This window comes from Crocodylus siamensis, chromosome 1 (genome assembly GCF_052110815.1).
Source record: "Crocodylus siamensis isolate JL-2025a chromosome 1, ASM5211081v1, whole genome shotgun sequence".
In the NCBI taxonomy this organism is placed as follows: domain Eukaryota; kingdom Metazoa; phylum Chordata; order Crocodylia; family Crocodylidae; genus Crocodylus; species Crocodylus siamensis.
In genome coordinates, this window is record NC_143395.1 from 303,564,368 (window position 1) to 303,581,180 (window position 16,813).

General features: G+C 43.2%; 1 protein-coding gene across 3 annotated transcripts in view; it reads right to left on the reverse strand.

Moving 5' to 3' along the window:
• Positions 1-16,813, reverse strand: part of EDAR (ectodysplasin A receptor) — a 127,764-nt gene that overhangs the window by 37,278 nt on the left and 73,673 nt on the right. For 2 of the 3 annotated variants that reach the window (XM_090021429.1, XM_090021410.1), the window contains exons 2-4: positions 7,416-7,484; positions 6,147-6,269; positions 4,573-4,754 (exon numbers count right to left, since the gene is read on the reverse strand). In XM_090021429.1, coding sequence (XP_089877555.1) covers positions 4,573-4,754; positions 6,147-6,269; positions 7,416-7,466 — 356 coding nt within the window. In that variant the 5' untranslated portion in view covers positions 7,467-7,484. Of the gene's footprint in view, positions 1-4,572; positions 4,755-6,146; positions 6,270-7,415; positions 7,485-13,353; positions 13,523-16,813 lie in introns of all 3 variants that reach the window. The other variant, XM_090021419.1, reaches the window with a different exon arrangement.

A 16,813-nucleotide genomic window follows, 5' to 3' on the forward strand; every position in this document is an offset into this window, starting at 1 on the left:
AAGTGCATGTATAAGCATTTGCACTGAGGCAAAAAGCCCCAGCTCAATTTGCACCATTTCTATTTAACCTGCTGCAAGCGCATGTGTGGATGCGCCCTATGAATCTATAACCATTCCTATGAACTTTAAATGGCAGAAATATTTTTTGTGTTGTTTTGCTATACAACAAGTACTTGGATGCTATTGGAACAATTTATCAGATAATAGCGCTAATTGTAGGAAGGAGAGAATGATCCAAGAGTTAAAGAATCATCGTGGATTTAAACAAAATTGTTATATATAAGGTATGTGAAGTGATCTTTCCACTCTACTCAGTGTAAATAAGGCCTCAGTTTTGAGTACCATTTAAATATTCAGACCAGTTAGAGTCTACAGAGTAATGAAAGTGGTCAGGAGTCAAAAATATATCACCTTTGAGGAAACAATATGAAAGAATTTGATTTGAAAGAATTATTTTTTTCAGACTTCAAAAGAGAAGACTAAAGGGAGACATGATGACCATCTGCAGGTATGTAAAAGAGGAGGTAATGTATTGTTTTCCACTTCTATTGGTGTAGGACAAGAAGTAATGGGCTTCAACTGAACTAAGGGACAGGTTAGATCAACATTTTTGTGAGGACGTGGATCTGTTTTGCTTGCTTGAGAATGCCTGATGCAGAGGAACCATCTAGTTTTGGATTGCTACCAGGGTTAAGCATAAAATATGTGCCAAGCTGATCAGTCCTGTCAAGACAGGAATTTCTATATGTGCACAAAAGCAGAATTTTAGGCGCTTGGGTAACATTAAGGTTTAAAATTGATGTGCCTGAGGGGAGTTTAAATACTGCTGGGATTAGGCACCAGCTGAGCAGGGGCCTTCAGGATTGTAATTTTGGATTTAGGCAGGTAAATCTCGCCCAAATCTCTCTCTCTTTGGATCTCGCTCTAACTTTTACAACCCACCTAAGTACATCAGTATGATAATTCCCATTTTACGTATAGGGCTGGCAAAGGCCTACAGCAAGGCAGCAGTCCTAGATTTCAGGAGGGCAGACTTCAATGAGCTAAGGAGAATAGTCAGGGAATCACTGAGGTCCTGAAGGGGAGGGGAGTTGGGTGTCCAAGAAGAATGGTCACTCCTTAAGGAGACGATCCTCCAAGCCCAAAGGGAAGTAATCCCAACATGGATCAAAAGGGACAGGAGGGAGCAAAAGCCCCCATAGTGCACCAAAAGCATCTGGGAATGTCTCCTAGCTAAAAGGGAGGTATACACCCAATGGAAGGCAGGGGCCATCACCAGGGAGGATTATACTGAGGTTGCTCAGGGATGCAGGGGGGCAGTCAGGAAGGCCAAGGTGGAGATGGAACTGGGACAACAAGAAGTCCTTTTTTAAGTACATAGGGGGCAAAAAGAAAGTTCTGGGTAACGTGGGGCCCCTGCAAGACATGTTAGGAAATGTGGTCGTCACACCAGACAACAAAGCTGTCTTATTTAATGATTTATTTGCCTGCATTTTCCTAAGCAGGGACTGGAACAGCCACCCCCACTCTGGGCCCCCTTCAGACCCCAGGGGAGGCGCACCTAGGTTAAGGGTTACTGAGGAACTAGTTAGGGAACTTCTGGAGGGACTGGATGTATTCAAATCAGCTGGTCCAGACGATCTCCACCCTAGAGTACTGAGGAAATTAGCTGCGGTCATTGCAGGACCCCTGGCACGGCTTTACAAGCACTCATGGTGCTCTGGTGTGGTGCCAGAGGACTGGAAGAAGGCCAATGTGGTTCCCATCTTGAAAAAGGGAAGGCAGGAGGACCTGGGGAACTATAGGCCAGTTAGTCTTACCTCAATCCTGGGTAAGCTTTTTGAGAGAATTATTCTGGCACACGTCCATGAGGGGCCAGTGGGGGAGAGTATGCTTAGGGGCAACCAATATAGGTTCATTAGCGGCAGGTCCTGTCAGACCAACCTGGTGGCCTTCTATGACCAGATCACCAAATCCTTAGATGCAGGGGTAGCAGTGGACATAGTCTTCCTGGACTTTAGGAAGGCCTTTGACACTGTCTCTCACCCTGTTCTCATTAAGAAACTGGGGGGCTGTGGTGTCGACACCTACACAGTCAAATGGGTTGCCAACTGGCTGGAGGGCCGTACCCAGAGAGTGGTGGTGGATGGGTCATTTTTGACCTGGCGGCATGTGGGCACTGGGGTCCCCCAGGGCTCAGTCCTCGGGCCCGCACTGTTCAACATCTACATCAGTGACTTGGAATAGGGGGTAAAAAGCACCCTGTTCAAAGTTGCTGATGACACTAAGATGTGGGGGGAAGTCGGCATGCTAGAAGAAAGGAATAGTCCACAATCGTACCTAGACAGGTTACAGGGGTGGGTGGATGAGAACAGGATGGGTTTTAACACTGACAAGTGCAAGGTGATGCACCTGGGGAGGAACAACCGGCACCATACCTACAGGCTGGGGAACTCCCTTCTCATCAGTGCAGAGGCAGAAAAGGATTTTTGGAGTCACTATTGATGCCAAGATGAACATGGGCCGGCAGTGTGGGAATGCAGTCAGGAAGGCCAACCACACCTTGTCATGCATCCACAGATGCATCTCAGGCAGGTCCAAGGAGGTGATCCTCCCCCTCTATGCGGCACTGGTCAGGCCGCAGTTGGAATACTGCATCCAGTTCTGGGCGCCGCACTTCAAGAGGGATGTGAACAACATGGAGATGGTCCAGAGGAGGGCTACTCACATGATTGGGGGCAGCAGGGCAGACCCTACAAGAAGAGACTATGGGACCTGAAACTATTCAGCCTCCACAAGAGAAGGCTGAGAGGGGATCTAGTGGCCTGTTATAAACTAGTCAGGGGGGACCAGCAGGCACTGGGGGAGTCCCTGTTCCCCCGAGCACTGCCAGGAGTGACTAGAAATAACGGTCACAAGCTGGCAGAGGGTAGATTCAGACTAGACATCAGGAGGCACTACTTCACAGTCAGGGCAGCTAGGATCTGGAACCAACTTCCAAGAGAAGTGGTGCAGGCTCCTACCCTGGGGGTCTTTAAGAGAAGCTAGACGAACACTTTGCTGGGGTCGTTTGACCCCAGTACTCTTTCCTGCCATGGCAGGGGGTCGGACTCGATCTGCTCAGGTCCCTTCCAACCCTACTAACTATGAAACTAAGCATATAGAAGGTCTGACTGGCTCATGGCGTCACACAGAAGGCCTCTGACTTCACTAATACTGGCTGTAGGTAATAGTGTTAATTCAGAGGTAAAGTTATATCATTATCTCATGTATTTTAAAGGAACCACTGTAGCAGCTGGCAGAGATCTGCTAATTAAATGAAGCCATATTGTGCCATTGATGTTTCATCAGAATCCATCAGAAATATAATTCTTTTCAAATATTCATGGCAGGATGTAGTTCCAAGTAATGACCACAGAATTTGGCATGTAATCTTGGGATTTGTATGTTTTATGTTACTTAAGTGCATTCTACTGTTGAAAATTATTGTCCATACTTACTGCCACATTGGTGGAACAGCCCCTTGAGGTTTACTCCTTAAAAAAGTTGCTGCTCCATGGCCAAAAGCTGTCATATACTCTCTGACTGCACTTGCTTAGGAGGTCAAGTTTAGGATTAGGTGTGGAAGAGTTTATTTCACTCCAGCTATTTTGGTCTGAGAGCAGCTCTGAGTTAGCATAGCTTCCCATAGCTACCGAGGATCAACTTCTTGGGCTGATCATAAGAAAGAAGAAACTTTTATATTTCAGGGTGATTTTGTAGGTAGGAACAAATTTTCTTACCTATAACATTTCAGGGAGATTTTGTATAAAATTAGTGGAGTAAGATAAACATGGAGCTCAACCATGCTATTTTTTTAGACTCACGACTAAGTTTTGAGCTGTTACTTTTACAAATCTCAGTACAAGTGAGCTTTGCTCACCCTTACTTGAGCCCTGGGGCAACTTATTTAGCCAGTTAAAACAACATTTAAAAAAAAATCATTGCATGCTTGTATATGTAGGCACTTAGATATCTGTGAGAACATCTCTCAGAAATGTAATTTGGTAACTGTATTATTTTATTTCAGGATTGTGCCGCCTGTTTTCAGTGCATCTTTGATTCCAAGATGGACTTATTAAATGAAATCTGGTCTTGTATCAAGCACCAGCCACAGAATAATATTGCTTTTGAACTAGAGAGAGTGGTAGAAGTTCTTATGATTTTAGTAGCCTTTTAAACTACTGTGCTACTAAACCCTGCAGAGTACCCAGCTTGCTATCTGGTCTTATATAGAGAGACTCTTTCCTTCTAAAATATTTCTCCAGTCCTTTGCATTTTCATGGTATTAATGGCATTTATTGCTACTAAAATCTCCAATCAATTTCAGATATTGGCATCTATTATTTATGCATAGACTGTAAATTATACCTAACAGATATTGTACTTACCAATACCTGTCACCAACCATAAATGCAAATATAACCAGGCAGGCAAAGAAAGGAGGAGGTCAGGGGTTTTGAACCAGAACAGGCATTTTGAGTACTCTGAACAACAATTTTATAGAGCAAAGATCCATAGTTAAATTCTTACCCAGGAAGACAAGGCCCACACTCCGCATCATTCTCTTTATCACCAGGTGTCATGACAGTAGCTCGAAAAAATCCCTCACAGTCTTTGTGGCGCCTGCATATCTGGTAACCTCCTTTAGAAAACTTCTCAGATGGACAAGGAATGCAGCCATAGTCTTCATCTTTGGTGCCATATCCACATGTCTGTATGATAGATCACAGAACTGCGTTTTGCATTACCTTCTAGGAAAAAAGAGCATTCACAGTATACCCCCCACCCTCTGGCTTTGTGATGCTGAGAAATAGGAGAACCAGGTTTGTGGTTCAGTCTCTTGTTATCTGTATTACACAGGCTGTGGAATGATGTGGAAGGGGAGAAGAGGAAAGACACAGTCTTGTATTTCCAAGAAGTGACATCTTCTGCCACTTATATTGTATTTCTGACAGATTTTAAAGTGAGTTTCATGTACATCTCATCTAAAAAATGATGACAATGAAATTGGATACTTTGGATTACAGAGTAAAGCAAAAAAATATGGGCAAACCTAATGACTCCAGCAGAAATGTCAGTGGTCTCTTCACTGATGTGTAGGGAAGAAGCCAGATGATGCTTCACAAAGGCAACATTTGCATGAAACTGGGTAACCCCTGAATTCAAATTTCCCAGATGAGCATTAAATTTTGATTAAATAAAACTAATACCAACTGGTTATTACAAACATATTTAATCAGGATTAGCAACTGTGCAAAATTCTTACAATAGGATGTTTAGCCTATTAAAACCAAACAGGATTTCAGTAATTTGTTTTTTAATATGCCACAATTATCTACAGTAAATTAAATGGGTATTTGGGAACTGTAATTTAAAATGTTGCAGAGGCTTCCAAGTTTCTTTGATGCCAAACTATCTGAGCAGGAGAGCAAAATTAAACTCTCTATGTGGGGAGTCAGAAAGCATTTCAAGCTATTCATCACACAAGAGCTGCAGCATTAATGCCAGTTTTTAAATAGCTGGCCAGCTGATATACAAGAACTGAGGTGAGAATGCACTGCCAAAATTGTGTGTGAGGGATATTTTTATACTGGACCTGTTTTAAAATATTGCTTTATGTGATTTACTGAAGTATAAATGAGTGAAACCCTGGTCCAGCAAAACACACGAGCAGTCCCATACAATTTAAGTTAATTATGTATATGTTCAGCTGTTTGCTGGATTGTTGTCTGAGGTTCTTGCCCCTTTCTTTTTAATATTAAAATAAAAGAACCATGTTATAAATCATTGCCATCTCTGAAAAATTAACAACATATTTGTTCTACGACATGCTTGCTTCAAAGACAAGATCTGAATTGTACAACAGCTTTTAGCCACAGATCTCAACTTGCATTTTGGTCAGCTCAGCCCCAGAGTGCTTTTGTATGATAGATGGTAAGCACACTGAGATCCATAATTGCTTGTGTTTAGCAGTGTACACAGACACTAAACTGCACTTCCACCAATCCCATTATGAATAATACATTTGTTTTTGTAAGTCATCTTTTCATATGCCATTTCTGGGGCTGGAATTTTACAACAAGATTATGAGAATCTGAACTTACCATGTAAGGTTCTTCTCCAGGCTGGCACTGGGGACAGTCGTGGCACATCCCAGTGGTCTGGTTGTAGTACTCGTTTTCACCACAGTTGGAATACTCAGCTTTTGCAGAGTACACCAGCGAAACCTGTCACCAAATGTAAATGCTTGAAATCATTGTTATTTTCATCACCTAGTTTTCTCATTACAGGCTTGTTATTCTTGTCAAACAGCTCTGGTTTGGAAGGCTGACTGGATTGACTTTCAGGCCAAAACAGTCTTAGCTTGGCTGCCTAGAAATGGAGAAAGAATGAAGCATGGGTGTTCAAAGGTAAATATTCCAACAAAATTGGGGCTGTCCTAAAAGGCAAGGGGTTGAATTGGGTTTACTATTGTATAAATATTGAGGAATGATGGATCTTTACCCATACAGCACAGAAGGGAGCACTAGCTCACTTTTACATGTCTTGCAAACTAGTAGAATCGAGTGAAGTATGTAATCTCAAGTTAGGTATGTAGGTTCCCCAAACAATGCATGGAGTGAGTTAGGTGAATGGGATTCACCGACTCTAGCACACTGAAAATGGAGTTGCATTAGCTAGCTAACAGGACAAACTGGGAAGAGGGGGATACTAGCTGCCTTCCTCTGGGCTTCAGGGAGTCATCTGTCTCCAATTAGAATTCACAGCTCTGATACCTCCCCTAGAAAGAGGTTCCTATGCCAGCCCTTTTTCCCAAAACACAAGGGAAGGGGTTGGTGTCTGTCCTTCACTTTTGTCTGATAGTGTAGTAGTTAGAGTACACACCCAGGATGTGGGAGACGTGTCTGTGAAGTCCTGGGTGAATTATCTAACAACTGGGTTATTGCATAAGGGGAAACAACCAACAGATCCTTTGTTTTGTGCTTAGATAGGTGTGCTCTCCCTCTTCCACCCCAGTAGGATAAATGAGGAAATACCCAGTGTGTAGATGACAATGGGGTTTAGGTGTGAGCTAGAAGCCTAATTGCTCAGCCTTACCAAGTTATAGGCAGTTCATGGTATACCCAGAAGCAGAGCCTAAGCCCACCCCTATTCAAGAAAGTATTTAAGGCCATGCTTGAGTCAGTGGAGCTGAAGTGTGTTCTTAAAGTCAAGTAAATGTCTAAATGCTTTACTGGACAGAAATGAGATGCCAAAAGAGTGCCTAAGAGATTTAAATTATCTGTAGAAAAGCTATGTTAATTTACTGGAGTTTATCAAAATGACACATCTCTTTTGTACCACAGTGTTATCGTGAGTATCCAAATACCTACCACCAACATAGGGAACATATGAGTCCATTTAGGTTCAGTCAGGTGTGCCATATTGTTTTGATGTTTTACCTAAAAAGACAGGATATGAATAAGTATTCTGGGCTGCTGTCAAAATATACACAAGATGTCTTGTAATTAAACTGATAGTGTAAGAGTGATATCTTACCCCCACTGCCTGCTTCCTCAGCTCCTCTGAGCGCCCCGGACCCCTGCTCACTCTCTCAGCCCCAGCCCCTCCCCCCCCACCATGGCTGCCCTGCCTGGCCCCAGCTCCTGGGTCTTTAAAAAAAAAAAAAAGCCCCCACTTCACTGGGTGCTTCTGGGCAAGGGGGTGATCCCCACTACACCCACTGCCCCACGCTGCATGGGGAGCTCTGCCATGAGCCCCCAACCCCCACCCACTGTCCCAGCCCCACCACAGCTGCTCCGCCTACCCCAGCTCCCAGTTCATTTACAAAAAAAATTCCTCACTCACTAGCCATTACAGCAGCCTTGGGGTCTCTGGGGGCTTGTGGCAGAGCCCCTATGCAGTGCAGGGCAGGAGTATTACCCCCCCACACACACCTGGCAGCAGCCGGTGAGTTTGGGGCTTTTTTTTTCTAAAGAACCAGGAGCTGTGGCCAGGCAGGGCATCCAGGAGGGCAGGGGCTGGGAGAGCGGGCAGGTGTTGGGGCCTATCCAGTTTGGCAGTGGCCAAATCTCCAAATCAGATTCAATTCAGGACAGTGATGTGAATCACCAAATCGAATCACTGTCCCCTGAATCATCCAAATTTGAATCCAAAGTGAATATTAGCTGCTTCTCACAGGCCTACTACTTGGTTCAATAAAAGATATTACCCTGAGACTTCCTTGCCTCTCACATTATAATTCAAACACAGTTTACATAGAAGTGATATGTTAAAAGATATAAAACTTGGAAGGAAGGAAGAAAGGACAAGACATGCATACTTGAAAAAAACTTCATTGTATTTTATTAAATGTGACATCCTTTTCTTCTTGTCAAGTAAGCCATAAATTTAGGAGCCAAACTTGAGTTTTCAGGTGCTACAACAGTGACTTAAAATATGTCACAATTCCTATGTCCTCTGCATACCTGCTAGCTTCTTTTAGGAATCTTTTCAGATGGAAAATACCATGCTCACACTTTTTAAAATCTTAGCTGTTGACCCCCGACAATTTTTTTCAAATAATTTTTTCATGAATACTGAATGTTACTTATTTATTTTGAGTGTGTTTTAGATGCTGGAAAAGAGGCCAGAAATACTTTCTGCAACATGATAAAACACAGTCAACTGCACTATAGAAGCTCATATACTGCAGGGATTCTACAAATTAAAAATCCCAAATGTTTATGGTACAATTGTAACACTTTGGTTCTAGCAGATAACCACCTTTTAAAATACTTTGTATTGCCAGTCTCTGATACTTTTAGGGGCTTTCATATGTCTCCAATAAGAGTACAATTACTGCATTTTGTAACATTTGCACATTTGGCCTGTAAGTGCCCAGTAAGATAGCACCAAAGTTTACATTTTTAACTGGTAAATAGATTAAGTAAAGATTGTATCACTTTACCATCAAGCAATGACTTATCTTTATATGTTTCTTTTAACAAATGGGCTAACTGATTCAGGTAACTGGGTGGGTGAGGGAAAGGTATGGCAGTATATTGGTTATGTTAGGAAATTACTCTTTGAAAAACAGAAATAAAAGAAAATCAGGGGTAAATTTGTCCTATATTTAGGGAAAACAGAGCTGAAGAAGCCCTTTGCTATATTTTTGGAGACTATAATAATGTATTTACTGTTATACAAAATAGTCCTGTGATGGTGTTTGCTGTCAAATATGTTTAAATTGGCCTATGGGTCTATGGCTAGTGTATGATTACATTGGAGACATTCCAAGATTATAGTCCTAACACTTCCTCTTATTGAACAGAAACCTAATTATAGGAGAGTTTGATAGATCTTCCATGTGAATATTATTAAAGTTGTGCCCACATTGCATTGCAAGTTCATCATATTTAGTACAGATTGGCTCTAAGATTATTCTGCATCAAAACTTCGCTGACAGAATTTGCATCTGTAACCAGTCTTACAATAAATAAGTCAGTGTTGCTTTTGAACTACACAGATGTTTACTTGTCTGAAATGCTTATATGTATTCTTAACCAGATTTGTCTAGTTTAAATAAAATGTTGCAGCCTCTTAATTTATAATGTAGTCTTCCACTTAGACTTTTGGTATTTATATGCATAAAGATGTTTAAAGATCCTCTGTGTATATACACACATTCTTTCCACAGGTGTGCTCTCTCTCTCTATCTGTGTATAGTATACTATATATAGAGAGCGAGCCTATGAGAAAATGAATTTTAAAAGGTGAAAAATACTCAGGAACCTTTCAAAACTGAATATATCCAGGTTAGAATATGGGGTGATTTTTATACTTGCCTTAAAAATTGATAATTTTATATAGATATTGATAAATTATCCAAGAAGATGGTAAGAATTTAATTGAATTTGATATTGGAAGCTGATGAGTACCCTTTCTAGAATAATTTTCTGTTCTGTGCTGTTTGCTTACTTTTATACTTACAGATTCAAGGATAAGGAAGGGAAAGTCAAGTAAGCTTCTGGCAGCAGAGTGTAAGTAGCTCTTCAGTTATCATTAGGATGATTGATGTTCAATATTCCATTTAAGAACTTTTATTTGCAAGTTCACTGGCAGTGAGAATTGAAAATGTGATTTATCTTCTGTTTCACCAATGGACAACATCATTTGCAAGCAGCCCAAGTTAAAATGTGTCTAGCTATAGGATAGCTACTTCAAAAATTTTAATTTTTTATGATATAACTATTGTTTCTATTGGTTGGTGTGTAAAATCTTGACTTTTTTCATTTTTGATCTTTGAAACTCAGCCCCTAGTTATTTAAGATCTTCACTTGCTAAAGTTTCAGTTTATCACTGGTTTTGAGGTCTTGGAGTTTTCAGTCACCATAAACCATTCAGTGTAGCAAGTTAAGAAATCAGTTTATTGTGTCCTGCCAGCAACTGCAACTGGGATGGAGTCAAAGTCAGGAGAGCATTCCAGTCAAGGTACTTAGAACCTGCTAACTTAACAACTAGAAAGACTCATCTCCTAATCTTGCTAAAAATCATGGTTCATGTCTTTATTTGAAGATATGGATATCTACATGTATGAGGTGTATATTACATATTCATATCTTTATGTATGAATCTTTGTGCCTGCCTCGCCTTGAACACCAATTCATGCACCGCCTTGGCCCGACCGGCCGGTGATGGATGTATTGATGCTTTGTGCAGCCCCTGATGTAGGTGGCTGCCCCTAAACTCACCTGCCACGACTTTGAATGTACTACCAGTGGGGGTACGGGCTGCTGGAGGTCCCTCAGGGGTGGGCGCTCCGCTTCATGGCCGTTTGTGGGGCTCCACTGCTACTACACCCCAGCCTTACACCAACCTCTGGTGGGACACCTGGTCTGAGGCGGCCGTCCCTCCGGGGAAGATGTTTCCTTGACCTTGATGCCTCCCTGGGGTTTTGTGTTCCGAGTGTTTTATGCCTGTGGTGGCCCCCAGGCCTATTAGTTGCATAAACCAGGTCTCTACCCGCTCTGGGACTACCAGAGAAAAGGGGAAACAAAAAAAAAGGAATGCGAAACAAAACAAGGAAGGAAGCCACAATGCCAGCATTCCTCGGTTACCCTCACTTCCCTGTGCTGGGGCCCTTCAAGATTAAGACACTCGATTCATGAGGCCTACATGCCTCATCACCACCCCACAAAAAGGGGGAAAATAAAAATGTACAGAACAAAATAAGGGTCTGGGTGGCCTATTGGGCTGTTCCATCAGCCCCACTGTCAAGATTCGATGGGGTCCCCTTGACGCCCTTCCCTGGGAGTTTCTTCGCCTCTGCTACTGCCAACCTGTCTCCTGTACCCAGTACTTGGGAGTATTCAGGAAGATGACCCATCGTCTCTTCTGGGCTGTTGCTTCCTTCATGCAGCTGAGTGCCGCTTGTGGTGCTGCTTGCCCTTGGCATTGCCTGCAGTGTTCTGCCCCCAGTGCCCCTCAGGGCTCGAGTTCTTCATTGTTCTCCATTGCCCGAGCAGGGAGACCCTGCCGTCCCTGCAGCTGCTCCCTGGCTAGATCTTTCCTCACTATACAGGCACTGGCTGCCACCTGTGTGGAGAGCCTCCGCCACCTCTCCTGCTCTCCTCGCTCCTCCTGTGGTGATCCTTCTTATTTCTGCTAGCTGGTGATTGCCCGTGATGTCACCAGCCAGCTTCAGCTGGATAAAGGCTCAGCTTATAGCCCATGTGGGCTCTACTCTTTGTTCCCACAGCATTGTGCATCCTACTGCAGGTAAGTAACTTTCTTGTTTTTTTGTTTTTATACATGGCCCCCATCCCCAGAGCTCCCAGGGTGCAGCTCGGGGCTCTCTTGCCTGAATGGCCCTGGGACAATCATGAATGGGCAGATTTACTAATTACATATACTTTAATTGTAGTTGCATGTATAGACTAAAGGGAAGATAAAGGATATTGGCCCACTGGTACCCACAAGAGAAAATGGACACTGTTTAATGCTAGACATAAATGCCACCAAATGAATCAGATCACCTGTACTGGGATGTATCCTGGCACAGCTGATCCACTTCACTGGTTGAAATTCATTTTGGCCATTGTCCCGCTTATTGACACTGTGGTATAATGGGTGCTGTATTCTCCTGGGCCTTGAGGGGCCTGGTCCTGTGCACCCCCTACTTGGGTTTCCCTGCTTACAGAGACATACCCCTGGGATCTCTGGGATACTTCTTTGTAAGGGGAGGTGCCAGGAATGCATCTCTGAAAACAAGGAAACTCTAGCTTACCCCACTTACAGAGACGCATCCTGGAGATTCTGAGAGTGCATCTCTGTAGGTGGGGAAACAGCTTTCCCCACTTATGGAAACATGCCCCAACATTTCCCAAAGCACATCTCCGTAAGAAAGGAAAGATGGCCAGGCACTTCTGGGGCTTGAGGGGCCCAATCCTAGGTGGGGATTCGCAGAGAGTGCAGGATCAGGCCCCTTGAGCTCCCAGCACACCTGCCTGAGGTGGCTGGAGAGTGCAGGCAGTTCTGGGCTGCCTATGCTCTCATGTCATAAGGCAAACAGATCTGCTGCTAAGTAGCTGCACAAATTGATACGACCTTTGTTGTGGCTGCATTTGTGGCATGACAAGGGGCATGGATGTCTGACTTTTTGGCCTTTCTATGACAGCCCAAAGGTGATGAAAGGTAGCATGTGTTTTCACCATAAGATCCCTACTGCAATCCAGGAAACGGTAAGGTACAACATGGCCTGAGAGGTTTTCTTCTCAAAGGAAAGATCCTTTTACTTATACTTTGCAGTGTCTTACCAAGAGCTGACAAAATAAACACAAATTAGTTGATTTTCAAATTTCAAGGGAAAAAAATACCACATGCTGTGGTGATGTCTGGAATTTGCAAATTGCCTTAGATGGCTATAAAACATTCCTACAGTATTGGAGTGTTCCCTAGGTTATCTACAATAATTTATAGGGAATAAACCAACAAGGTTATTTTAACACACTATTATTGTAACTTTCTGATTCTGAAGTTATATTAATATAGTTTTTATTTACTTTTCTATTTTGGAAACTTATTTTTATGGAAAAAACAGGTAAAGGATTGAAGGAAAGAAAAACATGAATGAATTCCACAAATATTCATGTTTTGGAGGCACAGATAGGTGTCTTCAGATTTTTTTTTACTGCTACTGCTGCTCTGAAAAGTATATGTCTTTAGCTTCAGCATTACTATATGTACACTTCAGCAAGCGTGCGCTTACTAGCAGCACTGGTGAGGCTGGTGAGACACTTATAAAATTGCTTCCCACAGGATAAGACTCACAGAGACTGTCTGTAAGAACCAGATAGGGCCGTGCACAAGAGATCCTTGTAGACCCCACCACTCAGAAAGTCTGGGAAAGCAGTCTGACAGCCAAGTCTCTGATCAAAGATGTCAGTATTCTTGGACTGACAAATTAGAATGGAAGGTGAAAACACACGCCACACTGCATCTGTAGGGAACAAAAAAGGACATGGATGACTGAGGTAAGAAGTTTCAGGTTCAAAAGAAACTCATTTGGAATGTGCACTGCCCAAGCTGTGCCTACATGTATAATGCATCTCTCCTGATCTACTCAGCTTATAGCTCAATGCAGTTGTTTGCTGTTTGCTCAGCAGATCATTTTTGTACACATCCCAATTTTTCTAAATAAAAAAAAAATTTCAACTGAAAAGAAATCGCAACAATTTGAGAGATCTTTCTCTGAGTTTCAAAATTCAGCCATTTTTTTTTACTATAGACTCATTGAAAATTAGATTTATTTTAAAGATTTTGTTATGTATTAATAATTCACTCCTGAACAGAGAAAAAATATGGAAGGCTTCAAACAAAAAGGTGAGCTATTTTGTCCAGAAGGCTATTAGCAAACGAAAATGAAGGAGAGAAGGGAATTATAATAAAATTATCTTTCAATTTTAGCTACTGTACTTTCTTGCATACTACACATACTTCTTTCCCAATAACTAGTCCTCCAAAACCAGGCTGCATTCTTAAGTGGGTAAGCTTTTTCGTTGCTGGAATAGAAATATGCAGGAATAGAAGCAGGGAGATGCTGCTGCAAGATGGCTGCTGCCACACTTCTCCCTCCATCAGCCTCGGAAAGGGAAGCGTTAGAGTTCATTCTTTAGTCAGAGCTTCTGTGTTAACCCTCTCACATGCACAGCCACTGCAATCAGGATTCAGCCATGACGGATTTTTTTTCTTCATTCAGCTTTCTCATAACAAGGTGAATGTCTTGTTTGGGGATAGGTTGTGTGTGAAAAATATGGTATGTCCCACACTGTTTGAAAACATATTGTAGGGAATATCATACATTGGTAGGACTGGATGAATTATGTCATGAACAATGTGTGCTCCCAGTGATGGGGGGGCACAGCAGCGCTGGCAGCAGGGGGAGCGCTGTGCCAATAACCAGGGAGCTCCTGCAGATGCCACTGGCACTGTCAGTGGCAGGGAGGGGCAGGGGCATGTGAGTACAGACCAGGGGTCAGCAACCATCCACAGATGCTGCCAGCAGCATTGGCAGTGGCCAGCGGCAATTGCTGACTGCCTACAAACACCACTGGTGGTGTCAGCAGTGGGGGGGGTGGCGAGTGGTGACAGTACACAGGTGCCACCAACAGTGTTGCCAGCGCCTTTTCATACAGGGTGCACCACCATGCTCAGGGGATGCATGTGCACCCGTGTGCACCCCCTATGCATCGCCAATGAATTACGTTGTATTTTGTTCACTATAAAAATTAACTTAAGATGTGCCTCAGATACGGATATCACAGGATTTGGAAGAGGGCGAGGTAGAATCTTGAAGCGGTTTACCCTGTAGTTTGGGTCCCTTGTGCATCGGGGTGATCTGCAACACACCTCACCCAGAGGACAGCAATCTGATGGTAGGGCTCAGTGATTAGTGTTACATAAAATTATACCTTTGGCCATCTGGTAGGCCCCATGCAAAAGGTGTTCCAAAGCAGTTGTCCTTTCTGAGCCCCCCACATCTATAACTTTGTTCTTCTGAATGCAAAGCAAAATGCCCTTCCAGTGAGAGTTGTGTGGATGACCCAGGACATAAAAGATTCTTTAAATATTCATAACATGGTGAAGAAATGGAAGCAGTAAGCGTTAATGATATTTCTCTCTCTTCCCCCCCACAGATCTGTTATACTGAAACTCTATCTGGAATGTATATCAGGAGCCTAAGGTAGTATTTCTATTTTATTCAAACCAATTTCTTGATGAAGATATTTTTCAAACCAATGAAGGTTGGCATCTGTGTGGACAGGGCTTCAGCTGTGGACTTTCTAATACATTTTGCACAGGAACAGAGACAGGACACAGAAAAACTTGAGAGCTGAATTTGCCTGTTTGAAACAATAGGCAAAAAATCTAGATTTGAGAAGCTTTCTTTAATTTCTAAAATGACTTTTAGAGGATTACATTTTTTAAACGCCTCAAGCAGCAATAGGAAGATGATAATGTTTTCCCAGCATCTTTTTCTTTTTGCTGGGCTTTATGATTTTTAGGTAGCATATGGTGACAAAGATGATGATCCACTGAGCCCTTATTTGCATGATTAAGCCTGTTTACCTGGACAATAAAATTGTTATTTATTGTCATATAAAACTTAGACCGTAAAACTGTTTAAAATCCATAAGCACTTATACCACACTAAATCAATTAGTTCTTTTCTTCTGTGGGCCTAAAATTCTCTAAAATGCTGGAAACTCTCCAGTCCTGTGAAAATCAAGGATTGGCAGTTTTTCTGCATCCTGCAACACTCTAGCCCCATGATTCAGGAAAATAATACTTTTTTAGAAAACAATAGTTGATTCACAAAACAATAGAATCAGAGAAGTCCAGAAATATTTTTTAAGGAATTCAGGAGACATTCTACTGTGACCTTAAATAAATTCATTTGTGCCTAAGTTAACAGCACATTTAAACTTCTTAAGTAAAAGTGAATGTAGCAGGGGGCCTTCTCAGGGCCACTTTGCCTTTGGCTTGCCCACCTGTTTCTGGGCCAACTGCCAGCTTCTTTCCTGCCACACCTTGTTGTTATCTAATTAATTATCTTAATTAGGCAGGAGACTGCCCATTTTTTTTTTGACCCGATGCCAGGGGACGCTGTCTGTGGCTCCGTACCTCCCCTACACCACAGCCCATGCCTCACAGATGGCATCCACTGATGTTAATTTCACCAGTCCCATACTGGGCCCCAGAATCCTCCAGCTGGATGCCCCTACTGGACCCCAACTGGATGCCTCCACTCAGGTGGCCTACCCCACCCTCATTCAGGGCTGCCTAGCTCTCTGAAACTACTACCCATCTTGGGAGTGGCCACACAGGCCCTGGTCTTGCCTCCAAGGCCAATTGGAACCCCAGGCCCTCAGCTCTGGGTGTCCCTCGCGGTGGGCCCCTGGCCCTTTTGACCATTCTGGCCCTGGCCCCAGCATTGACCAGTCAAGGGTACTCTCAGTCAGGCCTCTGAGCCTCTAGCCCCACTCTCACTCCTGGGTCTACTTTCGGGCCGTACTAGTGGGTGACCCACCTGGTTGTGGGAGCTGGGTTTAAGGCACCCCAACCTGCCTTTCACCAGGGTGGTAACTGGCCTGGCATTTTCTGGGGGCTCCTGCATCACTGAGAGCCCCACCCACTCCCAGCAGGGTGCAGTTTTAGGTCATGCTCAGGACCAGGAGCCTCCTAGCCATCCCCTACAGCTCCTCTCTTACCTCCAAGATGATACATGAAG